The 24,596-nt window shown below is 46.9% G+C and overlaps 1 protein-coding gene across 2 annotated transcripts in view; it reads right to left on the bottom strand.

Annotated features, from left to right (window-relative positions):
- Ptprg (protein tyrosine phosphatase receptor type G) overlaps nt 1-24,596 on the bottom strand; it is a 666,884-nt gene that overhangs the window by 96,035 nt on the left and 546,253 nt on the right. For both annotated transcript variants that reach the window (XM_075988580.1, XM_075988581.1), the window contains exon 8: nt 21,200-21,392. In XM_075988580.1, coding sequence (XP_075844695.1) covers nt 21,200-21,392 — 193 coding nt within the window. The remainder of the gene's footprint in view (nt 1-21,199; nt 21,393-24,596) is intronic.

Here is a 24,596-nt window from a genome sequence, read left to right as displayed (position 1 = left end):
CAGGTTAATAGGATTAACTCATACAATATCTATATTCAAACTTGTCCCCTTGTCCTCAAGATCACTTAGAGCTACGCTTCTCATGTTACCCTTTATTAATAAAGCTTTCTCCTGACTTGCCCTCAGGAAAGACTCTTTGAGGAAGCCAAGACACTGGACTGGATGACTATCCAGCTAACTATAGTTGCATATGAAATTTTATTGCAAACAGATTAACGCATAAATGCAATGCAGTCTTCAAATAACTTTAAAGCAAAGGCACCCACAAAAAAAGAAAGCTTCCTCTGAGGGTCCGTGTGTCTTTCCACTCGTGTAGCTGGAAAGCTTTAGGAGATGTGATGGAGCCACATCTGTCTAGGGCCAACTCACTACAGTCTTGACAGCTGTGGATCAGTCTGCAGAGGGGTGACTGGGGCTCTCGCTGCTCTTGAAGGTGTACAGTGATTGCTCAGTCGAGAGCACCACCCTTCTCTTCACCGGCACAGCCAAATTTGTCCCTGGACCTAAACAAATGCCTCCTCGGAGCCGATTTCCTTCAGTCGCTAAGGGGAGATGAAGATTTCGCAGGAACTGCCTATGTAAGGTTGGTATTGGACACAGGTCTGGCAGATATCAGGAAGGAAAATGCCACTGTCTTGTAAGCTCTCCAGAGAAGGCCGAGACTCTGCTGGGGGCTGACTCCCTTTAGGAAGGCCCTTTCAACTGAGTGCTGAGCAAGACTAACCTGGGTGGGGTTGGAAAGAAGCAAAGTCCACGGAAGGGACCCAGAAGCAATAGTCCAGGTTTCAGAAGCCTGGAGAACCAGATGAAAATTCAGGGCTTTCTCCCACGAGCTCCTGAAACCACTGGAAAAGCCTGAGGCCAGACGGCAAGGTGAAGTTGTTCTAACAAAGACTCATTTTGTCCCACCAAAGCAGAGTCCCAAGAGGGAGGGGGAGGGCTGTCCAGGGGCAGGGGCACAGCTTTGTCTGCATGTTAGGGTAGCTCTGTGACTGGGCTAGTGGCAAGTCTGAGGCTGTATGTGCCAAACAGAGCACCGAGAGACACACACCTCTTTTCCCATCTCAGACTCCCAAACCTAAGGCTGCCTCTGAAGCCAATGGTTACCCTCCCGCAGAGAGTCATGGCTGGCTTTGGCTGTAGCCCTGCCTGGCAAGAGGCTCCTTGTCTCTGCTGGAGAGATGTGCTTTGCGTGTCTTCAACAGGAAGAAGTGGGGATTGATGAGACATTCTCACTTCCCTGGAGAATGTCCTCTCCCCATCCCGAGGAATGGGTACCAAGCCACCATGCATTTCCCTCCAGAGCAGAGATTTCAAATACAGACTATGAAGACTTCTGGGATGGCCAAAGGTGACATAACAGAACAAGGACACTAGGGGGCGACAAGGTACTGCCTTTAAGAGTTCAACTTACTAGGCTTCTGTTTCTCAAGATGGCACAAAGGGAGGGGGAAATGAGCAGAGAGCCACATCTCCATCCTTCTTAACACTGGCAGTGAGGCCAGGTTTATCTACTGCGAATATTCTATACACCACAAAGATGACCTAATTTCCACATCTCTCACCTCCCACTACATTCTTTTCCTTATGTTCTTAAGCCATTCACTCCCCTGCCGCAATTACTGGTGAGCTGTCAGGGGCACGTCTCTCCGGCAGTGACATCATAGTGACATAAATACCCTCAGCACCCACATGCACCATGCTTATTTATTTTTTTGAAACTAAAACGTCTGGCCTTTTCTATATAGATGAAGATGACTCATGTTTTCTTGAAATATATAGTACACAAAAGTAAGAGAGAGTTCTAAGATTCACCCCAAATATTACTGTAACCTCAGACAACCGTTGTGAACATCCTAGAATCCAATGTCTGGTAGATTATCTATCTCTTTCTGCACAGGTCAAAGAGGATTACACATAATTTGATGTGAGGAAAAAATGAAATAAGAAAGAGCTGGATGTGGTCACGCATGCCAACCAGCACAGACATCCTCAGGATGAGGCAGGGGATTCTCAGGTCTGAGACCAGGCTAAGCAGCACAGCCAGACCCTGTCTCAAAAGCCAAATGAAGCAAAACCCCAAACAGACCAACAAGAAGAACAGAGGAGTAAGGTCTGTAGGTAAGTGGATGTCGTAGCTAGTCGCTTGTGCCTATAATAAATGGAGTTTAGATGCCACTGCTTTGAGTGGAGAGTACAGAATCTCCCATCAGTTACAAACTACAGAGCTAAGCTCTCAGGGGACAGAACCACCTGCTAGGCAAGCGTTTCTCTAGCTAAGGGGTCACTCTAGAGCCATACTTGCCCTAGACTGCCCAAGACCAGGCCAAAGGTAAGAAGATGTTGCCCGAGGGGCCCACCTCCCAACAGTCCCTGGCTTGGAAAAAGTGCAGCAAGGACAGAAGCTTCTTTCCACTCTCTACTCCCAAGCTTGCCTCCCATCCTCTGAGACAGCGGGTTTCTGGACAAGGGGGACGCGGTGGGGCTGATGTGGAAGAGGGCTCTGCAGAGGAGCAACGTACCAGAAGAACCCAGGATAGAGCCTGTCATTCTTATCTATAAAAAGGGCAGATAGGAAATATTTTTGGCTTTGCAAGTCACGTGGTCTCTCTGGCCTTCAAAGCACAAAGCAGCAGAGGCAGTGAGAACGTGAGCGTGGCTGTGTCCAGGAGAACGCACACAGTGGTGTTAAATTTCAGCTTTGGATGATTTCTCTGGGTCTCACTCTTGGCTCTTCTGTGCTGCTTGAAGGCATTAACATTCAGTTTATGTCACACAAACTTTGGTGGTGGGTGAGGTGTCCCCCATATGCAAAGGAACACATCTGTTTGTATGCTCGGCACAGCTCACAGGTGGCTTCTCCACAGAGCTTAGACCCTTGGCAGCGCTCACCTTGAGTTACCCTGCCGTTTCACTGGCTATCTGGAACAATCGGCCTTCCCCACTAGAGTACGGTGTGGTCGGTGCCTCTTGGGTAATGCTCCATACACTGCCGGAGCCGTAGCAGTGGCTGCCGTGCGTATGTATCTGAACAGCAAGCAAGCTGATGGTAGGTGGCATAAGATCCTAGGCCATTCCCAATCCACAGGTCTGTGTGATCGATAGGACCTCCGTTTCCAGCTTCCCAGGTTTCCACCTGCTCCTCCTCCCTTCCCTGTATTTGGCCAGCTCTGCTCCAGCCTTACTGGTTGTCTGTCTTCAATACCATGTAGGTCCCTCTCTCCTTCCTTACCACCTGCTCACCTCCCTACGCTTCTGCCTGAGCTGTGAGGACCTCAGGGAAGGGAGCACATCACTGTTCACCAGGTTCCTGGGCACAGGCACAGCTTTCATCCTTGATGAGAAAAGATTTTGCTCTATAGTGCTGTTTCTGAAAGACTCCCATCTACAGAATCAGTCCATTCTGTTGCCACATCCAGGACTTCTGCTTGTACAGAGATGCTGTCTACTCAGCAAGGGGATGCTCGCTACTTGGGAAACGCATCCTGTCCACAGAAGCGGTGAGCCCTAGTCCAGGCTGAGGGAGACAGGGAAGGCCTTGTGCCTGTGCCTCTAGGAAACCCTCGCGTCAATGAGGTCTCCCTTCCAAGCCCAGGAAGGAATTGGAAACCGTGCATGCTTTCACGGGAGAGTTTGGAAAAGCTGGCATATTGAAGCGTGGGATGTTGGCTCTTGTCTTCTGTTGTCTCTTTAACTGTATGATGGGCCACTATTTGGTACTGGCTTCCTCACAGAATTGGGTGAGTGTGACGGGCATGTTGCACCCCCACAAAGTTGGGGTGAGTGTGACTGGCATGCTGTAAGCTCTTGGGTTGGGGTGATGGGCACACGGTAAGTGAACAACAGTTGCAAGCCTCAGGCCCGCTGGACATTCAGGCCCCATAACCTTTACTTCTAAGTCTCATGTTTAAATCGGGGGAGCTAGAAGAGCGGAGAAATGGTCTCCTTTAGACTATAGGTGCGTTCACATTTGCCACAGTTCCACCACACCCTACGGCTCCTACACAGCCTGATCATCCTCAGCTGCCTGAATCCTCAAAGCCAGCAGTGCAGTGGCAGGCGCCTGCTTTCATATCCTTCCTTCCTACTGCCGGCCACTGCAAACTGGGATCTTTTCGCACATCCCTTTGTATAAAAATCAAAGCCTTTTAACCACACAGGAGGTGCCCCACCCGGTTCTCTAAACAAACATCCCCTGGGAGGTGGCTCTGACCGCAGCCCTTCCCTTCCCAGGGCCTGATGACAGGCTCGCTGGGGACTGACGGCTCTTCAGGCTCCAGCAGGACACTCCCTCGCAGCACTGAGGACCCCTGCTTTGACTCTGAATAACCTTTAATTACGATCCCAGCTTTCGTTAAATAATGAAGAGGCTTCTGGCTGAGCACCCGAGGTCCTCTGATTTTACATCAGTGTCAAGGACATTTCCCCTGTGGTCACAAAAGTCAATCTAAGTCTCTCCTGACCCCAGCCCTGCTCATTTTGTGCCCCAGGTAAGCTACAGGGACAGCTCTGATGAAAGTCAGTGTAACTCCCCAAGCATCTTTGGCTACTCCACAGATCTCCTATTAAGGCTCCCACCACTTCTGAGTGTCACATCTGAGGCGAGGGGCCAACGGTAGATCAGTGTGAGACATAGATTGCTCAAACACAGCACTTGGGCACTGGCTTACTATTACATAATGCTATCCAGGGCAACCGAATCCATGCGTTTCTTCAGGCCGCCATTTCTTAGTAACAAAAGCAAAGGGGAGTCTCTAGAATATCTCCAGAACAGTCTCAAACTCCTGTGAGTCCCTCTAAAGCCAAAGGGAGCTCAAAACTGACATCCTTCTCGTGTGTCAGAAATGCTTGTAGAAGTCCTGGTCCTTCAAACCATCACAGGGAAGCAATAAACACACGTGGTCAAATCACTGAGCATCCATGGCCCTTACCTCGTGCTGCTCTGGCTGACATAGGAGATACCAATTATGAGTCTACGAAGCTCCCGGTTTCCCCATTAGCTTATTTTAGAGACTTAGCCTTAACAGGATCTCTTATTCACTTACTCAAACGATGAATATGGGCTGGAGTAAGTCTTAACATTTTGGAGATCACAGTCTGGCAGGGAAAAAGATAACCATCAGCAAGCCTGCACAATCAAGTTCTTAACTCGGGGCTCCTTAAGGACTGGAGCGAATTTAATGCAACCACAGACTTGGATGAAAAGGATGCTGTTATTTTCACCAATCTCTAAGATGTCCTATGTCTTTACATCTTAGACGCGCTGGCAGCAAACGGCAGCAATGCTCCCAGGATGGGTGCAAGTTCACCAATTGGTGGCTGAGTCTAATGGTGAACGCCTTGTTGCTCAATCTTGCAAGTGAAGCTTCACTAGAAAGCAAAGACGTGTAGAGGTTGAAAGAAAAATGCCCACCGCCCCCCCACCTCCAATCATATATTTGAGTGCTCGGTCCCTAACTGGTGGTGCTGTTTGGGTAGGCTTAGGAGGCGCGGTTGTAGTATTTTACCACAGCAATAGCAGAGTAACTGATACAGTACGTATGCCACAATTTAAAACCCTGAGTTCTGCTGAGTACCGTCTGGCCACATCCAATCTTCCCTCTGTGCTGCCTTGGGATGTTCCCCCTACGCCATGCCAGGGCATCTCCTCCATCGCTGCCAGTAGCCCTGAGCTACAGTCCTGCTTCTCAGCAAACAAGGGTTAGAACGGGTGGCAACAACCAGAAGCCTGCAGACCCTAGAACTGTGACTGCTGCCCGGGAGGCAGAGCAGGCATCCTGTGCGCCAGAACTCCAAGTGCACCTTCTGGATTTCCCCAGCCGCTCCTGCCGCTCTGGAGTCTGTTTTATCTATGATGTCCCTCTTCTTCTGAAAGCTAATGACCACGGGAGGTGTCCACATCCTGTACCGGAAGGAGCATTGTTTGCCTTGACACTAAGGGAGGTGGCAGAAATCAGAATCATCCATCTTCCAAGCCACAGTTAAAACAAACAAACCACTGAGTCCTGAGGATAAGACTGGATCTCTTTAACACACTCTGGGAAACTATCTCCCCTTACCATGAACATACTGACATGGAGCCACAAGAGCAACGTGGACCAGCTCCACCTTAACTGAGCAGTTCCACCTTAACTGAGCAGCCCTTCCATGTGGTGGCTCTAACCTTCTTCCATCTCGTGGACCTTGCTTCAGACATGGATTCACAACAGGATCTCTGTCAGAGACCCTGCTCTGTGCTGGGGTTCCTGAAGGTTGGCCTCCTGTTTCTGACTGCTAGGATGTTACAGATGTGAAGAAACAGCTGTGCCACACAAAGGGGTCCAAAGATGCCTTTAGCAGCCAAAGGAGTGCTCTGTGTGACAGTCTAACAGCCTACAAGCTGACTTAAAGTTTTCACACCAGACATGACAAAAAAATTACATGTGACCCTCCCAGGAAAGTTAGATAGGCTTTCATTAGAGTAAGCTATAGTCAGGAAGTGGGGGATCATTTGTACAGAGTCAAGATTAGGAATGGGCAGCAGGTTCTGGGAAACCCTATTTTAAATGGCCAATCCTAAACACACAAGGGACTGAGCTACCTCTGACTTTAGGCTGATCTAACAAACGGGTCCACATGTTCTGAGGAGCTCAGGCTTTGTGGCTGGCAACAGCTGTAAGCGCTCAGCCAATGACGTCAGCCTATGCCTTCTGAGAAGCTGTTCCTGGTACCAGCCAAGAAACATGGCTCTGGGTCCTTGCTAACACACAACAGTACTCGGTTAAACGGTGCCTCCTCCGTATAAGGAGAGATCCAAAACGTGGTAGTCAAGGCATGTATCTCAGTCCAAGCCAATCCAATGCATTCGAATTCACAGACACACACACACACACACACACACACAGCACACACACACAAGCTTCCCAAGATCAGAGCTACAACCGTAAGGCCCCCGGGTGAGCGGAGAAGAGCAAAGAATGAATATGAAGTCAGCCTCACAAGGATGTCCAAGCTGCATTCATGGCTCCTTCTACTCCTCAGCAGCATTGGAAGTGGCTGCTTCTTAGGTCATGACACAGTCGGGGTCCTGCCCATGTCCCTACACAGCAATTAAAGAATAGCACCCACAATCACCTCAAGGAGGCTTGAGGAATAACCGGCGGGAAGAGTGGGGAGATACATTAAGTCTCCCAGCTATGTTCCTCTGCAGACCCTGAAAGATGCCTGCAATCCGGGAGCCCCATGCTTCGCGAGCAGCAACTGCTAGCTAACCGGAAAGAGGAAGTCCCTTGCTCTGGGAGGAAGGACACTGTTGGCCTTTATTAATTACCACACAGTTGTTCGAAAGCACCACAGTGTCCACATGACTAAGCCAACGTCAGAGCAGGTTTATCTGGCGAGCGAAAGAAAGAAGAAGCTGTAGGAGGGTTGCTAAGTTGGCCTCGAAGCTCCAGTTCTGCCTACCTGCCTGGAGACAGAGAGGATTAAGTAATTAGGTAATATTTATAAAGCGTGAAAACGACTGACAGCCCCTGGCACCTGCTACCGGAACTGGCTCAATACTCCCAAGCACAGACAGTAGTGGTGCCTGGGAACAAGCACTTCCTCTCTGTGCTGCAAGGCTGATCTCTGAGACAGCAAAGCAAGCCCTCACAGTCACTTTGAAATGAACACTCAAATTCACGAGGATTATGTCTATGGTAGAAGAAGCTTCTCAGGCTGCGGGTTCTGGGAGCGATGCAGATACATGCTCTAAATGTCTGAATATGCTTCTGCTATAAGAGAACCTAGCATGGATAAACAGCAAATGTTCTGACTGGGACAGCACTATAGCAAGGTCCATCCATCCACCTACCCATCCATCCACCTATCTACCCACCCACCTATCCATCCACCCATCCATCTACCTATCCATTGATCCATCCATCCACTTACCCACCCACCCACCTACCCATTCACTTACTCATCCATCTATCCACCCATCCACCCATCCATCCATCCACCCATCCATCCATCCACCCACCCACCCACCCACCCATCCATCCATCTACCCATCCATCCACCCATCCACATACCCATCCATCCATTCATTTATCCATCCATCCACCTATCCATCGATTGATTGATCAATCCATCCATCCATCCATCTATCCATCCCCATATTTACAGAAGAATCAGCATGGTCAGCATTCACTGTGCCACCTCCCCAAGAGACAGAGTCTTACCACATCATGGTACTTGCAGGGTAGCAGAAGAACAAGATACTCTAAAAACAAATGTCAGTAGTGCTAGGTGCTATGAGGGATTAAGTATGGATTAAGTATGTGTGTACTCCCGAATGACCAAACCAAAGCAGCCAAGAGACTTCCCCTGAAGTGCACCTTAGGCAGAGTTGTGAAGGTTGAGACGAATCAATCATTTAGGTGCAGAGGGAGGTCAAGTGTCCTGAGGCAGAAGGAGCTGGCTGCTGGGGCGGAGCACGCCAGAGAGTTGACGCCAAAGGAAGTGACAGGCAAGACAGGTCTGAGGAGGGGACAGGATTTATAGATCACAATGTCTACGTTTCTCTTCCTGTTGCTGTGATAAGACACTCTGATAAAGGTAATTTAAGGGTTACAGGACTTATTTTAGCCCACAGTTTAAGGTACAATCCATCATGGCTGGGAAGCCAAGGCAGCTGGAGCTTGAAGCACTTAAGTGATGTCACACCCATGGTCAGGACACAGGGCGATGAACGCATGTATTCAGCTCACTTAAACCTTTTTCTTCAGCCTAAGCCTCTTTAGCCTCAATCCAGAGAATGGTCTTGTCCTCAATTAAGATGGGTCTTCCCACGTCAGTTATCGTAATGAAGATGGCTCTCTACGGCATGCCCAGAGGCCCAGCTCCTAGCTGATATATATTCTGTCAAGCTGACACTAACCATCACACACAGAAACCCCAACCTTTCCAGAAAGGTTTCGACAGTTGCACACAGCCTGGCTTCACACTTCTTCCAAGGAGCACAACCCCTTTTGCTGAAATGTGAGCACCAATGACCATGTCACAGATAAAAGGCTGCCCCAGATGTACACAGAACTCTCTGCTCACCTACAGACCAGAAAGCACAATTGTTTGCGGATAACGTTCCATGACTCAGACTGTATATTATCCATCCCACAGCCTGCCAGACAAGGGGTCTGATGACCCCATCCAAGGATAAATTCATCGCTCTTAAGACCTGAGCCTGGCCTGCTGCACTCCCCAGCCTGGTTTCTGACACTGCCCTAGGCTGTCCCATCAGCCAGTGCACCTGCTACAGCACTGGGTACTGGGTGAGGTGCCACTAATTTAAATACGTACAAGGCTCTCTCCTTAGAAGCCTTAGATGGAGTGGTATGCTGGCTTCCTAGGGGTTGACCCCAGGACCAGGACCTCAGTAGCTTGTACAAGGAGTACCCAAAGCAAGCTGGCAAGCAGGAACCATTAAGCGCACAATGATAATGATAATGATGATGATATGTGCTGTAGGACAATGGTCTTTATCCTGTCAATTATATTTTAAATAAATGCTGATTGGCCAGTAGACAGGCAGAAAGTGTAGGTGGGACAACCAGGCAGGAAGTAGAGGAAGGGTGACAAGAACAGGAGAATTCTGGGAAGAAGAAAGCTTGGTCTGTAGTCCTGACCCAGCCACAGAAGAAGCAAGACGTGACTGCCTCGTTGAATAAGGAACTGAGCCACATGGCTAACATAGACAAGAATAATGGGCTAATATATGTTATAAAAGTTAATAAGAAGCCTGAGCTAATGGGTCAACCAGTTTATAACTAATGTAGACTTCTGTGTGATTTCTTTGGGACTTAACGACTGCGGGAACCAGGCAGGACAGAAACCCCGACAACAGACACGCTTTGTGGTGGTTGGTTTAATTAGCATCTTGCTACAACTCAGAGTCACTAGAGCAGGGAAATGTTTACATCAAGCTGGCCCGTGGGCATGTCTGTATAGGGTTACCTTGACTACCTCAAGTGATACAGGAAGACCCTCCTGAAACGTGCACATTTTTGTGTTCCATATAGTGGCTACTAAGATCCTGGGTCATGGGGTCAGCCATCAGGACAGCGAATGTAATCTTGAGCAATTTAGAGGGAAAGCCCTGGAGTACAGAAAACACTGAAACAGAGAACACCCACTGTTTCTGGTAGTGGCCCAGATAAAAAAGGACACATGATAAGGATACTTGTTCTTTATTTCCTTGTCCTCTTTCCTCACTGCTGAGTTAGTTAGTGGTGGTGCTGGTGCTTCCTTTGCTGGACAAGCTTTTCTGAGTTTTCAATATGAAATGCGGACCAGTGGCTCTCTAGGAACATTCTAGGCCAATGATTTCCAGCCATATGATGCTATGACCCTTTAATACAGTTCCTCGTGTGGTGACCCCCAACCATAAAATTATTCTGTTGCTAATTCATAACTGGACTTTTGCCACTGTTATGAATTTTAATGTAAATACCTGAAACGCAGGCTATCTGATATGTAACTCCTATGGGTTATGACACACAGGTTGAGAACCACTACCCTAGGCCTTTGGCACCAGACTGGAACTGCTGAATTGATAAAACTAAGCAACTGTGCCAGCCTCTTGATGGAGAGCTGCTGTTGGGCTGTTTCACTCATATTGTGTTAGCTGGTTTATACAAGCCTTTTATCTATCTATCTATCTATCTATCTATCTATCTATCTATCTATCTATCTATCTATCATCTCTTATCCATCCATCCATCCATCTACCTAACTACCTACCTAACAACCTATCTATCATCTCTCATATATCCCTATCTACCAACCTACCTACCATTCATCTTTCATCTATCTATTCATTCATCCATCATCTGTCTATCCATTCTATTGGTTCCCGTCTCTCTAAGAATCTTGATTACTACAATGCTGCAATTGGACAAACCATCTTAATCTCCTGGGTCCCTGCTTTGTCTGAACACCTTCTGGCTGTGAACTTATGTGTAAGGCACTGATTCCAGTTGTTAACATTCCCTACTCCTTTATTTATTTTTCATTTTATTTTATTTTTGTTTTTTCAAGACAGGGTTTCCCTGTGTAAGAACATCAGCTGCCCTAGAACTAGCTGTTGTAGACCAGCTTGGCCATAAATTCACAGAGATCTGCCCGCCTCTGGCTCCTGAGTGCTGGGATTAAAGGCATGTACCACCAACGCCTGGCTAAGACTCCCTACTCTTTTTTTTATTATTATTTATTTATCTATTAAAGATTTCTGTCTCTTCCCCGCCACTGCCTCCCATATCCCTCCCCCTTCCCCAATCAGCTCCCCCTCTCTCACTAGCCCGAAGAGCAGACCGGGTTCCCTGCCCTGTGGGGAGTCCAAGGACCTCCCACCTCCTTCCAGGTCTAGTAAGGTGAACATCCAAACAGCCTAGGCCCCTACAAAGCCAGTACGTGCAGTGGATCAAAACCCAGTGCCATTGTTCTTGACTTCTCAGCAGTCCTCAATGAAAACTGCTGAGAAGTCAAGACTCCCTACTCTTAAAAAGCTGCTATGATGCTAGCCCAACTCAGCCTCTATCCAAATGGTCAAGTCAAGCCGGGCGGTAGTGGTGCACGCCTTTAATCCCAGCACTAGGGAGGCAGAGGCAGGCGTATCTCTGGGAGTCCGAGACCAGCCTGGTCTACAAGAGTTAGTTCCAGGACAGGCACCAAAGCTACAGAGAAACCCTGTCTCGAAAAACAAAACAAAAAAAACAAACAAACAACAACAAAAAAAACCCCAAATGGTCATGTCAAGCTCCTATGAGAGACTCCCATCCCTATCTAGATACTGTAACTCCCGATAACTTCACCTGACCTAGAAAATTCCACGGAGCCTTCTGCTGGTCTTGTGAACTCTATTTCAAGTACTCTGCAGATGTTCTCTTCATTTTGAGAGCCAAAGCAAGAGGCTCACACCCCTGTTCCTATCACGGGACCTGGGCTCTGACATTGCTATAACTACGCCCTACCGACTTTCCTGACTTGACAAAGGCCCATCTCCCCTGCCCTGTCTAATCTTGATTCCTCTTTGCTCACCTTTCCATGATGCCCCCTATACCCAAAAGCCTTTGCAAATGACTTTCCCCTCTAGACCTCTTCAGGATTCCCTCCCTAATCTCCTAGTGGCCAATCCCACAATCAGGGACTTGGTAGTCTATACGTGGAACACTCAAGATAACTTGGCAGAACAGATAACAGCAAGTACGTAAAGACTGATGTTCTGCCCTGCTCCAGGAAACCTCTTTCCCACTGCCTCCCCCACTCTTGGTTCATGATCTGATTTCCCGTGAAACCAGTAACACTTGGGCGTGATGGCCTCCGCTCTGTGTTTGTCTCGCTGCATCTTCAATTCACAACGTACACTGTGACCACGTGTGTCTGTCTACCTGTAAGCAAGCAGGTAGGGGTGGTGTGTGTGTGTGCTGTGGTGGTGGGGTCTTGGGGAATGTGTATACACAGAGGCCAACATCTGGTTAGCTTCGTCCATCCCCTGGGATTTGGAAACAAGGTCTCTCACTGCACCTGGAGCTCACCATGTTTGGTGAGCTGAGCTTCAGGGGTCCCATGTGTCTACTTCCCAGGGCAATGATTATGGACAGGTGATACAGCAGCTGACTTTTAGGCAGGTGCCGGGGATCGGAACCCAGGTCTTCATGGTGGCAAAGAAAGCCCTTTACCCACAGACCCATATTCCCAGCCTTTAGGTTCTAATGCCTAGATGTTCACCATGGATACTCAACAAGTGTGTGCTAAGTCCTGGCTGCAGGCATCCTGAAAAATTAAATACAGCAAATATGAGTGCCAAGAGGCCAGCACAGCACCTGGCACCATCAAGCTCTTCCTGGGCACAGATACTCTTTTTGGTAATCTTTTCAAAGGCAGCTGGAGATACACACGGAGGTAAATCTATTGGTTGCAAACAGCGGGTGAAACAGACAATGTCAGCTGCGGTTGGAATATGGCTCGTCTCTGCCAAATCCCATGTTGAGCCCTGGTCCTCAATGAACCAGGCGGTGGTATAGTGGTGATGAGGACTTAAGGGACCGACCAGTTCAGCATACCCTCTTACTTTGCTGCCCACATAGGTACTTCCCGAGTCCCTCACCAGAAGCTAGGCAGATCCCAAATAAGCCTTGTTGTTGTTGATTTTAAACAAATTACTCAGTCTCAGGTATTGTGCTATTGCAACAGGAAACAGACAATACAGCAGGAAGACAACACTAACATCATGTCAAGCAAAAAGAAAATAAAAGGCAATCTACACAAACATATGATGACATACAATGAGAGATGTCCCGAGATGTTGGACATTTGAAAATGTTTGATGTTACGGTGTTCTGAGTTTCCAATCAGCTCTGTATCTTGCTACTTAGCCACTCCCAGGCAAAAACCAACAGCAAAGCCAAGTTATTTTTGGAAGAGGGCAGTTAAATACCAGCCCTCTGTGAAGCTGCCTGGAACGTAAGCTTTGCTTCAGCATGTACTGTCCTGAGAGTTTTTGGAAGCGACAAGGTAACTCCCAGAAGGGTTTCTGGGAGGAGCAGCTGCCTACAAAGGAATGAAACCTCCTATCAGACGTCCCCTTTAATAAGATAAAGTAATTGTAGCTCATTAATGTGGTGTGTGGAGATGATTGAACTGAAAATAGAACAACATTAATATTTTCTCCAAAAATAGCACAAAACCAACATTTCAATGTCACACATTCTCCACAGCAATCATGGGTTTCTATCTTTGTTTGCTCATTTTGGTGGGAAATGGGACGTTCTGTCCCAGCGTATTCTGGTTGAAAATCAGCTCATTACTTATGGCTATGTCTTTTAAAACCACTTTAAAGCCAAACAGGAAGCAATCTTTGACCCTGAGGTTGAAGTTGAAAAAGACATTCCAGCAGAAGAAGAACCCACTTCCTACAAACCGAGGGACGAGTTGCGACACTTATGGCACGCAGGGAGCCAGTGTCCTCTCTATTGCCTCTGCTTTTATTATGTTATACCGTGCCACTTTAATTAAACTATCAGATCAAGTGGCTTCGATTCCACTGCGGGTTGAACAGGCTTTGTTAAATTAGTAAAACCGTATGTTTTCTGTTGTTGGAAGCAAAGTTATTTTTCTTCAACCGCCATTGCGAACTTCTTCACAATAGACAGCGTTCAGCACTTAATCACAGGATATTCTTCCACGTGCCCTGGGCGGGCTGAGGAATAACTGAGATGACAGCCCATTAAATCCTAAAGTCTGTCCAAGTCATTTAGTGACAAAGGGCAGAGTAGCAAATTGGATGGCCCTTGAACAACCCACTGAGCCTAAACATTGTTTCCATTTTCTGGACCCAAGGCTTTACATTTCCTATGGATAACATCCATTGCGTCTTCCATGGGCAACAGTGTGGGATTAGGACAACCATTCCTCCGCCTTTCTTTGATGTCCTGCATGACCACACTTCTTGTGCTGGGGCAATAACGGGCGGCATTCTGTTGTCTCCCTGCAGTTGCAACCAGTATGTGGACAGGGCAACGACAGAGGCAGAGAAGAGGTGCTTTGCCTTGGCACCCAACCAGCACTGTTCTCATGAAAGATCACAGCCATGGGACCAGGGATAAGGAGGAGCTACATACATTCAACGGAGGTTCTATACCTCTGATGGGAAGATGGCCAGGCCCCAAGTTGAAATAGCAAGTAGCGTTTCTGTTCCTCTCAAGATGCTTTCAGAAAGGATAAGGATGCTAAATTCCGCCTGATTCTGATAGCAGAATTCACCGGCTGGCTCGTTACTATAAGACCAAGTGAGTCCTCCCACCCAACTGGAAATATGAGTCATCCACAGCCTCTGCTTTAGTGGCATAAATTCCCTTGTATACACGAGCAATAAAATCACTTTGAATAAAAAAAAAGAAATAGTGAGTAGCGGACAACCAGCTTCATAAATCTCTAAGCAGAACGTAAAAACCAAACAGTTCACAGTTACTACTACCACCATTGGTGGGAGGTGACGGGATGGAATATGCAATACCCATGTCTTATGTATTTTCTGCACATGTTCTACCATTAAGCTATATATATTAATCACACCACTGTTTAGATATTCAATATTTAAAAAACAGATGCTTTCTCCATCTTATTTTACATGCTCCCTAGAGCACGGGCCAAAACTATGTTCCCAGGACAATTCTGTCCTTGGCTCATGTGTGCTCAATAAAGTGTCAAGGGAAGGCAGTGTCATGGGAAGGTAGTGTCATGGGAAGGTAGTGTCACGGGAAGATAGTGTCACTGGAAGGCAGTGTCACGGGGAGGCAGGGTCACGGGAAGGCAGGGTCACGGGAAGGTACTGTCACGGGAAGGTAGTGTCAAGGGAAGGTAGTGTCACGGAAAGGCAGGGTCACGGAAAGGCAGGGTCATGGGAAGGCAGGGTCACGGGAAGGTAGGGTCATACATGCCCACTCATGTATATATTGGCCTTGGCTCCTTTCATGACTGAATGGCAGACTTGAATAGTGGCAACAGGAGTCACATTGCCCACAGAGCCAAGAGTATTCACTACCAGACAAGCAACCAAAGTAGTTTAAGGATGACTCTTGACTTAGGTAATTAATTTTTCTTTCTTCTGTCACAACACCGCAACAAATGCATAAAACATCATCTCTTCCTTGAGGACCTAGAGCTCCTGACTTTGAGCGGCTAGAGAATGCCAGCCAGAGGAGCTTTGTCCTCCGTGAACCACAAGCAGATCTCAGCACACCACGCTACTCTCGGGGGACCTAGATTTCACAGATGAACAGTGAAAGGAAAAAGACTCTTCTTTTGCATTCCATCTTGCCTGGTACCCCTAAGACCAACCACATCAGCTCCTGGAGCTGTCTGATGACTGTGAGCATCTGTATGAGGCTTCTGCCTGTGAGGCCAGTGCATACAGCACTTGCCGGGTAGAGTGCCCCGGCATGTACATGTAAAAATAAAACATAGCTATCTTTAGTCATTAAGGAACTGAAAACAAAATCCAAAGGAAAATACTTTACCTCCATTAATGTGGCCAAAGGCATAAAGATGCACAACAGCAAGAGTTGGCAAGGATGTGAAGACACCGCACTCACTCCACACCCTATCAATGCATGCAAATGGGTGTTGCCACTGTGGAAATGCAAGGGCGGTCCTCCCAACCTCACACCTAGAGATTTGGTGTCAATGGGATGCTCTACACCGCCTGACTCTATCTAAAGAAACTGAAAACAGATGCCAACACAAAGACTTCAATGCAGATGTGAGGGTAACAACATCCCTGATCCCTTGAGAATTGAGAAAAGGGAAGCTCTAAATATCCAGCAAGCAATACACTAGTACACAACTGTAACATGGCTACGCAGTGCTACGTTATCTGACCACATCGCCTCGCTTGCTCCCGATTCCTGCTCCCACACATCGTACGTGAAGTGAGAGAAGCCGGAGACGCTCTGTGACCTACTGGTAGAAATGTCCAGAACTGGCCAACCTAGACGGACAGAAAGGAAATATGTGGTTGCCAGGGGGAGAGGAAGGGTGGGTGCGGAAATCATGGAAAGGGCAATAAGAATAGTAGCTAAAGGGGATGTTGCTGTTTCGCAGAACGATGAAAGTGTTCTAGAAACAGACAGTAGAGGTGCCTATACAACTTGCTAGTCACACTAAAGCCACTGAAGTAGACACTTAACGATGATAAACCTTATGGCACATCAATTAAATCTCAATGAAGCTGTTATTAAAAACAGAGGGGCGGGAGAGATGATCAGTGGTTAAGGACATTGGTTGCTCTTGCAAAGGGCTCAGGTTCAATTCCCAGCAGCCACATGGTGGCTCACGACCACCAGCTGAGAACTCTAGTTCTAGGGGAACTGATTCCTTCTTTTGGGCCATATGGCTACCTGCAGAGAAGAGGTACACACACAAGCAGGTAGAAATGAGCACATGTGTGCACATACAAACAGAGAGAATATGTTACCAAGCAAAAAAAATTATAGAGGATCAACTCAGCAATAAAAAGGAATGATCAACAGATACCTGGAGCAGAACAGGAATAAATCCTCATCCTAACACCACAGGAAAGAGAGAAAGAGATTAGAGTTGCCTAAGTTGAAGACAGGAAGAGAAGTTGAGTATGAGTGAGTATCCATGGCGAAGAAAATGCCCTGAAGCTTGGCTGCACTGATCAAACTGTCCACTTACAGCAGTGGGATGAACATGTAAAACTGGCCCAGATTATTTATAAAAGTTTGGAGGAAAAAAAAATTGGAGTGCTGGGTGTGACTCAGTAGCTGAACACTTGCGTAGCATGCATGGGGCTCTGGATTTAATCTCTAGCAGCTCAAAGTGAAATCATCAAACAAATGGGACTCCTTCCCACTCTGGGCAGAAGAGCAAAAGGTGAATACAGCCATTTTAAGAAACGGACAAAGTCTTAGCAAAACTGAACAGCAGAGGATGAGGCCTGGCATTTAAACGACAGACAGTATCTATATGGTCACCAAGAAGCAGGCCCAACTCATTTTCATCCTCAAGGAAACTTAGAACTAGATCATGTTATCATGCGTACAGCAAGTACTTTCTGGACTAGTCACACTGAGTATCATGCTCAGAATGAACAAATCACTACTGCATGTAACGCTCTCAATACCAGTGTGGAATAAGGTACTAAAGCAGGCTAGTCAGTTGACTCCACCAGCGCAGGAGGGCAATGCGACTCTCTGGCAGTGGTTACCCCAGGAGTCCACATCTCAAAGGGCGAGGGGACTGACCGTTCTTTGATGGTGGGGATGTCAGCGCCTTGACCTGAATGCTTACTGCTCAGGAGTATTTAGTTTTGCTGTGGGAGCATATTCTGCTCCTTCAGCCAACAGCCTTTAAGATACCAGCCCACTTGGGCATGGTCTCTTGTAGTTTAAAAAGCAACTGGAACTGTGTACCCCACTCTCTTGCTTCTGGCTCCTGTTCTGGCTGCTAGACTCTGTTTCTATTTGAGTTCAGAAAACTGTTGTTTAGGACAGTAATCTGAAAGTTTTCCCCTTAAATAAATAACCCTTTTATTATCCTAATTCTAAACTGGTGAGAGATTGTTTTATGGAATCATAGTTTGTGGAATTTCATCCAGCTGTGATCATGTTACATGCCTGTTTCTCCAGATGTGCACAACTGGAGACCTCCAGTGAGGTCAGGGCTACCGTGCCAAAATATGCCGTCTTGGACTTCAAACTGAGGGCATCTGTGGGATGGCAAGTACAGGGAGGGGCTTTCCCAGGTTCCTGTTCTCTTCCTGGGTGGTCACAAATCTCCTCCCAGGAACTCACTAGCTATGGAAGAGCCCCTTGTATCGAAGATGAAGCTGTGTGCTCTCTCCTCTCTTCTCTGTGAGGAAGGTTCTAGACCTAGGACTTAAGTTCTCGCTTCTCTGTTATGCGGTTATTTTATACACGTACTTCATTTTTAGACCCAGCTTCTATCCATCTGTGTACCGTCAGTATGTGGCAGGAGGGGAGAGAGTGGACAAAGAGACAGCAAGACTAACTCATGAAAGAAGTCAGCTGGCAGGAACACTAGAAACCCCTCTCCACTGGAGTCACATGGGAAAGAGCAGACCCTGGGCAAAGACAGTCACACTGGGGGATGGGGAAGACAGATGGATGCTATGTACATGCCATAAGAGGCATCAAGACAATGGGGGACACCCTCTGGGGTCTCAGTGTTGTTCCTTCTTTCTAGCCCACTTCCGTTCCAGGGAGTATCTTTTTCTCCCCTAATAAACAGTCCCTGTATCCACCACTATCCCTGTGGCATGATCCAGTGCTTTGTTCTACAATATAATAACCTGCAAGCTTCCATAGGTGCCCCATGGGCTCAGACCCACGCCTACAACAGTGTTTTGTACAGGTTCAGTTATCAAACACTCAGATGGTGCTGAAAATCCAACCAGCATTGCCAAAGCTCTCTCTCTTCTCCCCGACCTCTCTCATTATGACCCCTCTAGAAATATTAGACATCCTTTTCATAATTACACATACGAAGAGCTAGCAATGTACATGATCTGCAGAAAGCTCTGGAGAATGAGGAATTGACTGACCACATCCCACAGTTTTAGGCTTAGGCCACCACCTTCAGTGGAGGGCCTTGTCTACTTTGACACTCGAAGGAAGGAAGACCACTCCCCTCTAACTTTCACAGACAGCAGAGGCCACACAGTCTCTCTGCACAGCTCCTCTGTCACTCACTCAGCCACTCCGTCTAGTTCCCAGCTTTGCTACTGTAGTGTTCTCAGCATTCCCGAGCTAGCAGACTGTGTGTTCCTTTTGATCCAGATTTCACATCCCTTGCACGATCTCTGCACAGACTTCTCACAGAGAGAGAACCCCGAAGAAGTCTCCTTTCAACAAGTTCCTTGGGAAAAGGCCTTCGAGTTCAGTTATTTTTAGCTAAGTTTAAAAGGTTAGCCCAAGTGAGGATTTCTTTTATACCAACCCAACCCTGAGGCATCTCATAGTCTTGTGAGCATCTTAATTGTCCTGCTACTGATAGGAAAGGGGCTAGACATGAATCCCAAGCCTTTCGTGAGCACGCCAGGCCAGACCAGTGTTCTATACCAAACCACAGAGAGACAGGTCAGATCCCGACTCATTCCTGCTCGCACAGAACTCTGGGCCTTGCTCTGACATTAGGTAAATGCTCTTTCATATGTTGCATCCTATACACCCCCTACCTGCTGTCTTCCTTTCAGCTACTTTTCAGGTTCAAGAGCTTGGAAAATGGGCTTATTATTATTATCCAAGTACAGTTATCATGGACTATAATCTTATTCCTCTGGACCCAAAAAGCTTTTTTCATGAGGGTGGAGACATTCCTGGAATAAACTTCCCATGTCACTTACGGTGCCATATAGAGCACAGCCTTCTTGCTGGCAAAGCCCGTGACTCTTCCCGTGCCACCCAAACACACAACTCCAAAGGATTAGAGTGTTTGGTTGGGAAAGAGCTCTATCATCACACCAAGGCAAAAATTTCTGCTCCCACCCCTTCCAGGACTAGGACTTTGACTAGACTGAGTTTTCCACATGTTTCTGAAGAGGTAACTCACAATTGTGATTTATAATAATAATAATTAATTATTATTTTTACAATAAAAATAATAATTAATTATAAAATTATTAAAAATAATAAGGATAAAGGAAGAACAAGGGTTTCTGGGGGAGGAACTCATGTTTATTTCATACGAGAAAGCAGAAATGTAAGGAAGATGCCAGCAGGTGCCCACATCCTGAGCAGATACTGAAACTCAACTTGTCACTGGTTTAAGAAGCTGGTGGCTTCTGGGAAGCAGTCAAAGCTGAGTCACACTCCTGTAACATGGGAGTGAGCAGGAATGCAACAGAGAAACGCCTAGTAGGTAGGACAGGGCCAAGGCTGTGCCTCAGTGGTAGAGCGCTTCAACCCAACAGCACGAATCCTTGGGTTCCATACCCAGCACTGCATAAACTCTGGAGGCAAAAGGAGGACTGTCAAGAGTTCAAGGTCAACTCTGCCCACACAGCAAACTAGAGGCCAGCCTGGGCTACCTGGGACCCTGCCTCAAAAAACAAACAAACCAACAACGATAAAATACACAAGCAAGAAAGAGTTTGGCTAAAGAAGAGTTTCATTTAGACATTACTAATTAGTTTGGACGTAGGAAATTAAACAGACAAGAGGATGACCGATTGATTCCTGCTAGTGAGAGGGGCAATTTTAAACAAGCTAACCAAAATTATTTGCACACCATTTCTATTTACTGTCTAGACAAATTTCTTTTTGCAGAGAAACATATGATCTTAATACCATGTCCCAATTCTTGGTTGACTCTGAACTTGTGTGTGTGTGTGTGTGTGTGTGTGTGTGTTTGCAGAGGTTGACAACAGGTGTCCCCCTCAACTTTTCTCTACCGTATTTTTTGAGACAGTGTCTCTCTCTGAACTTGGGGCCCACTGACTGGAAACACTGACTGGTCAATGAGATCTGTGCATTCTCCGTGTCTTTGTACCCCGCATCCACTCCTGGAGTTAGTTACAGATGCATGGTACTAAGCCTGGCTCTTCTGTCTGAGGATCCAAATCCATGTCTTTATTCCCTTTATAATTTATGATGAGAAACCTTCCTCCCTCAGGCTAGAGAACTCAGCCAACATTTACCTTTAGAGGCTTCTGTCCCCAGTGGGTTGTCCAGGAAGTCAGACAGGTCATGGTTCCAGGCATCTCGGACTGCGGACTTGGACACCACTCGGTCATTCAGGTCCTGCTGTGGCCGGAAGTTGTTTCTCAGATACTCCACTGACTTGACATGGTCTTGCTGCTCCGTGGTAAAGATGGAATAGAAAGCCTCAAGCTGGACAAAGAACCAGAGAGAGGAAGAGAAAAATGCAATTAGTAAAGCTCTGTGATCCAAAGGGCATCTATGGGGCGATCAGAACACAAAGTGGCAAGTGGTCAGGTCAAAGCTGATCTACCCCAGTAGTAGATAGCCTTCTGCAACCATATCAAGTGGCTGCATCTCTGTCCTGACCCTTAATGGGGACCATTCTCAGCTGAGGGTGGGATGGGGCTCTCAGCCACATGTGCCTTCTGCAGAGTGTCCCAGTAATACCTTTAGTACTATGGGGAAGATTGCAGAGTTACGGCAAGTCCTCGCGGTAAACTGCCTAAGTATGAACGAGAGGCCCTGCACACACGGCTTCCCCTGACCCTCTGAGCCTCCACTCTCCTTCCACAAACAGTGGTAATCATAACAGTGTTGACCTGATAAGAGTTTGAGCAACAGGGCTGAGGTCGAAACACTTCTCCACTTACAACATTCAAAGTACACACTAACATTTTAAGAAACAGCAGTTACAGCCGGGTGGTAGCAGCACACACCTTTAATCCAAGCACTGGGGAGGCAGAGGCAGGTGGATCTCTATGAGTTCAAGGCAGGCCTGGTCGATAAGAGCTAGTTCCAGGACAGGCTCCAAAACTATAGAGAAACCCTGTCTCGAAAAACCAATGTGTGTGTGTGTGTGTGTGTGTGTGTGTGTGTGTGTGTGTGTGTGTATGTATGTATGTATGTCAGTCAATGTGTGTGTGTGTATGTATGTATGTATATATGTCAGTTAATTCTCACAAATGCCTTTGTGCATGTGCTCCAAATCAAATTCCTCCAAGTCATGAAGATGCTCAGTGCTGTGTGGGTAAGTCCAACTGCCCAGTTCTAAATTTACCAGATGGCTGGCTAGTCACAGACAAGCTCTCTAAAAACGCAAGCTGCCTTATCAGTGAAATGTCTATCAATGTAGGGTCCCGAAAAGATGGAATCTACCTGGCTCATCTGGAACAACATAGGTGCTTAAAGAAGATCAGCTACTGTCATGATCACTGTGAAGAAACATCTTCCACATGAACACTGATGAAACTTTTCAAGAAAGAAAAAAAACCTCAGTACCCCACAATCATATCCTGACTATCGAGATGGATTCCTTGTAGCCCTCAGCACTGCGTCATTAAGAAAGGTCATTCTTCTGTGTGCAAAGATGGAGCACCGACTGGCTGTCACAATGGCTCTCATCAGCCACAAAGATAATCTTGTCACAAAAGAAAGGGCAGAAAAGCAGAGGGCTAGAAGCTGTTGCTGGCTTCGGGGAGCTAGGTAGCTGGCCATCAAGACTAGTATGTAAAAACTTTGAAAATTATTAATACTATCAGAATTTTTTGTAGTTTCTGAGTCGGGGGGGGTCATCTTCAAGGCTGGACCTAACACAGTTCAGAGAATGACCCAGAAAATGACCAACTGTCGATAACTTGAGGCTTCCTTCCTTTGCATGAGAAAGAGATGCAGTTCTTGGGAGACTCCTAGAACTGAAATCCTTCACCTAGACTGTTGATGGTGTGAAGATACATGCCAGTGATGCCACTGAGATGCAAACAAAGGGGCTAAAAGTTCCCCAGCCCAGTGATGCCACTAGCTTGACAGGACGATCAAAATGACACAGAGGGAGAGAAAGAGAGAGAGAGAGAGAGAGAGAGAGAGAGAGAGAGAGAGAGAGAGAGAGAGAGAGAGAGAAAATATGAATGTACAGGTTTCTGATTTTCTCGGAGGAAACGACTTCTTAAAATTTTATGAAATGAACTAACAAGGACCTGCCGGAGAAGGGCCAGGTAAAGGCCAATCTAGATGATTAGAAGTTGGAGACTTTCCTCGCCTGACGAAGGTTAATATTCAGGAGGATGCCTATATGTTTTTCTTTGGGTTCTCCTTTTTACTTAGCTTCTCTAGGATCACTAATTATAGGTTCAATATCCTTTATTTATGGCTAGAAACCAAGTATGAGTGAGTACATCCCATGTTCCTCTTTTTGGGTCTGGCCTACCTCACTCAGGATAGTGTTTTCTATTTCCATGTGGGAGCCTAGGCAGTTTGGATGCTCACCTTACTAGACCTGGATGGAGGTGGGTGGTCCTTGGACTTCCCTCAGGGCAGGGAACCCTGATTGCTCTTTGGGCTGATGAGGGAGGGGGACTTGATTGGGGGAGGGGGAGGGAAATGGGAAGTGGTGGCGGGGAAGAGACAGAAATCTTAAATAAATAAATAAATAAATAAATAAAAAGTTGGAGACTTAAATCTGCGAGGCAAAGGGAAAGGCCATAGGAAGAACTGTTCAGCCTGGAGAAAAGGTGAGGGAGGCACAATTTGATTAAAAGGCCCTTGTAGAAGATGCTGACCACCTGTTCTCCAGGTCCAGGAAAGGCAAAATAAAAGTGGCTTAAATAAGCCATAGCGAAGTGAGTTGAATAAAGGGAGAGGGGCATTCAGGGTGGGAATTCGCTTGTTGCTTGTTTGGTTTTTGCTTTGTTATTAACACGGACTGGGCTACCACACCCAAGTCAGATAGGAAGTCTTCTCAAAGAGACAGTCTTGCCAGAGGGGGATTAGAGCCAAAGAGAAGAGCCTGGTATGTACTTCCTTCTCGGCTAGCACTCACTCCTGAAAAGTTTACTTCTGAAGCCTCGGGGAAAGAATCAGTCACATAACTGTAAAAAGAGGCAGGTTGTGAATTAAACACAAAAGTGCCTTCCTTTAAATTGCTCTTACAGCTTAATGACACGCTGCGGTTTAAAAGCTCAAGATGGCTGCCTTGTCATTAACTCAACTCGCCCGGCAGATTTGGAAGGAAGGATGTGGCGGTTTTGAGTGAACTGATGACCCGCATGATATTATATTGTCAACTGGATCATAGCGTCCCTTGACAGCCACACAAAGGGGCTCACGTGGGAGGACAGCCTCAGCGGGCTTAGCAAATGCCTTTAGGAAGGTTGGCAGCATTTGCTAAAAGCTGGCATTCCTCTAAAAGGAATAGAAATTGCCGGTAGCCCATCCTTTTGGTAATAATGGCCGCAGTTGTTGACGGAGTAGTAACCTCCTTGATTCTTGGACTGGGACAAAGTCTCCATGCTTTGTTCTGCCAGTAGAGAAGTAAATCTCCTGGGTCCGAACTCCACTGACCTTCATACCTACATATGTGTGTGTGTGTGTGTGTGTGTGTGTGTAACATATAAGTAT

This window comes from Microtus pennsylvanicus, chromosome 10 (genome assembly GCF_037038515.1).
Source record: "Microtus pennsylvanicus isolate mMicPen1 chromosome 10, mMicPen1.hap1, whole genome shotgun sequence".
In the NCBI taxonomy this organism is placed as follows: Eukaryota; Metazoa; Chordata; class Mammalia; order Rodentia; family Cricetidae; genus Microtus; species Microtus pennsylvanicus.
This window is presented reverse-complemented; position numbering and strand designations above follow the sequence as displayed.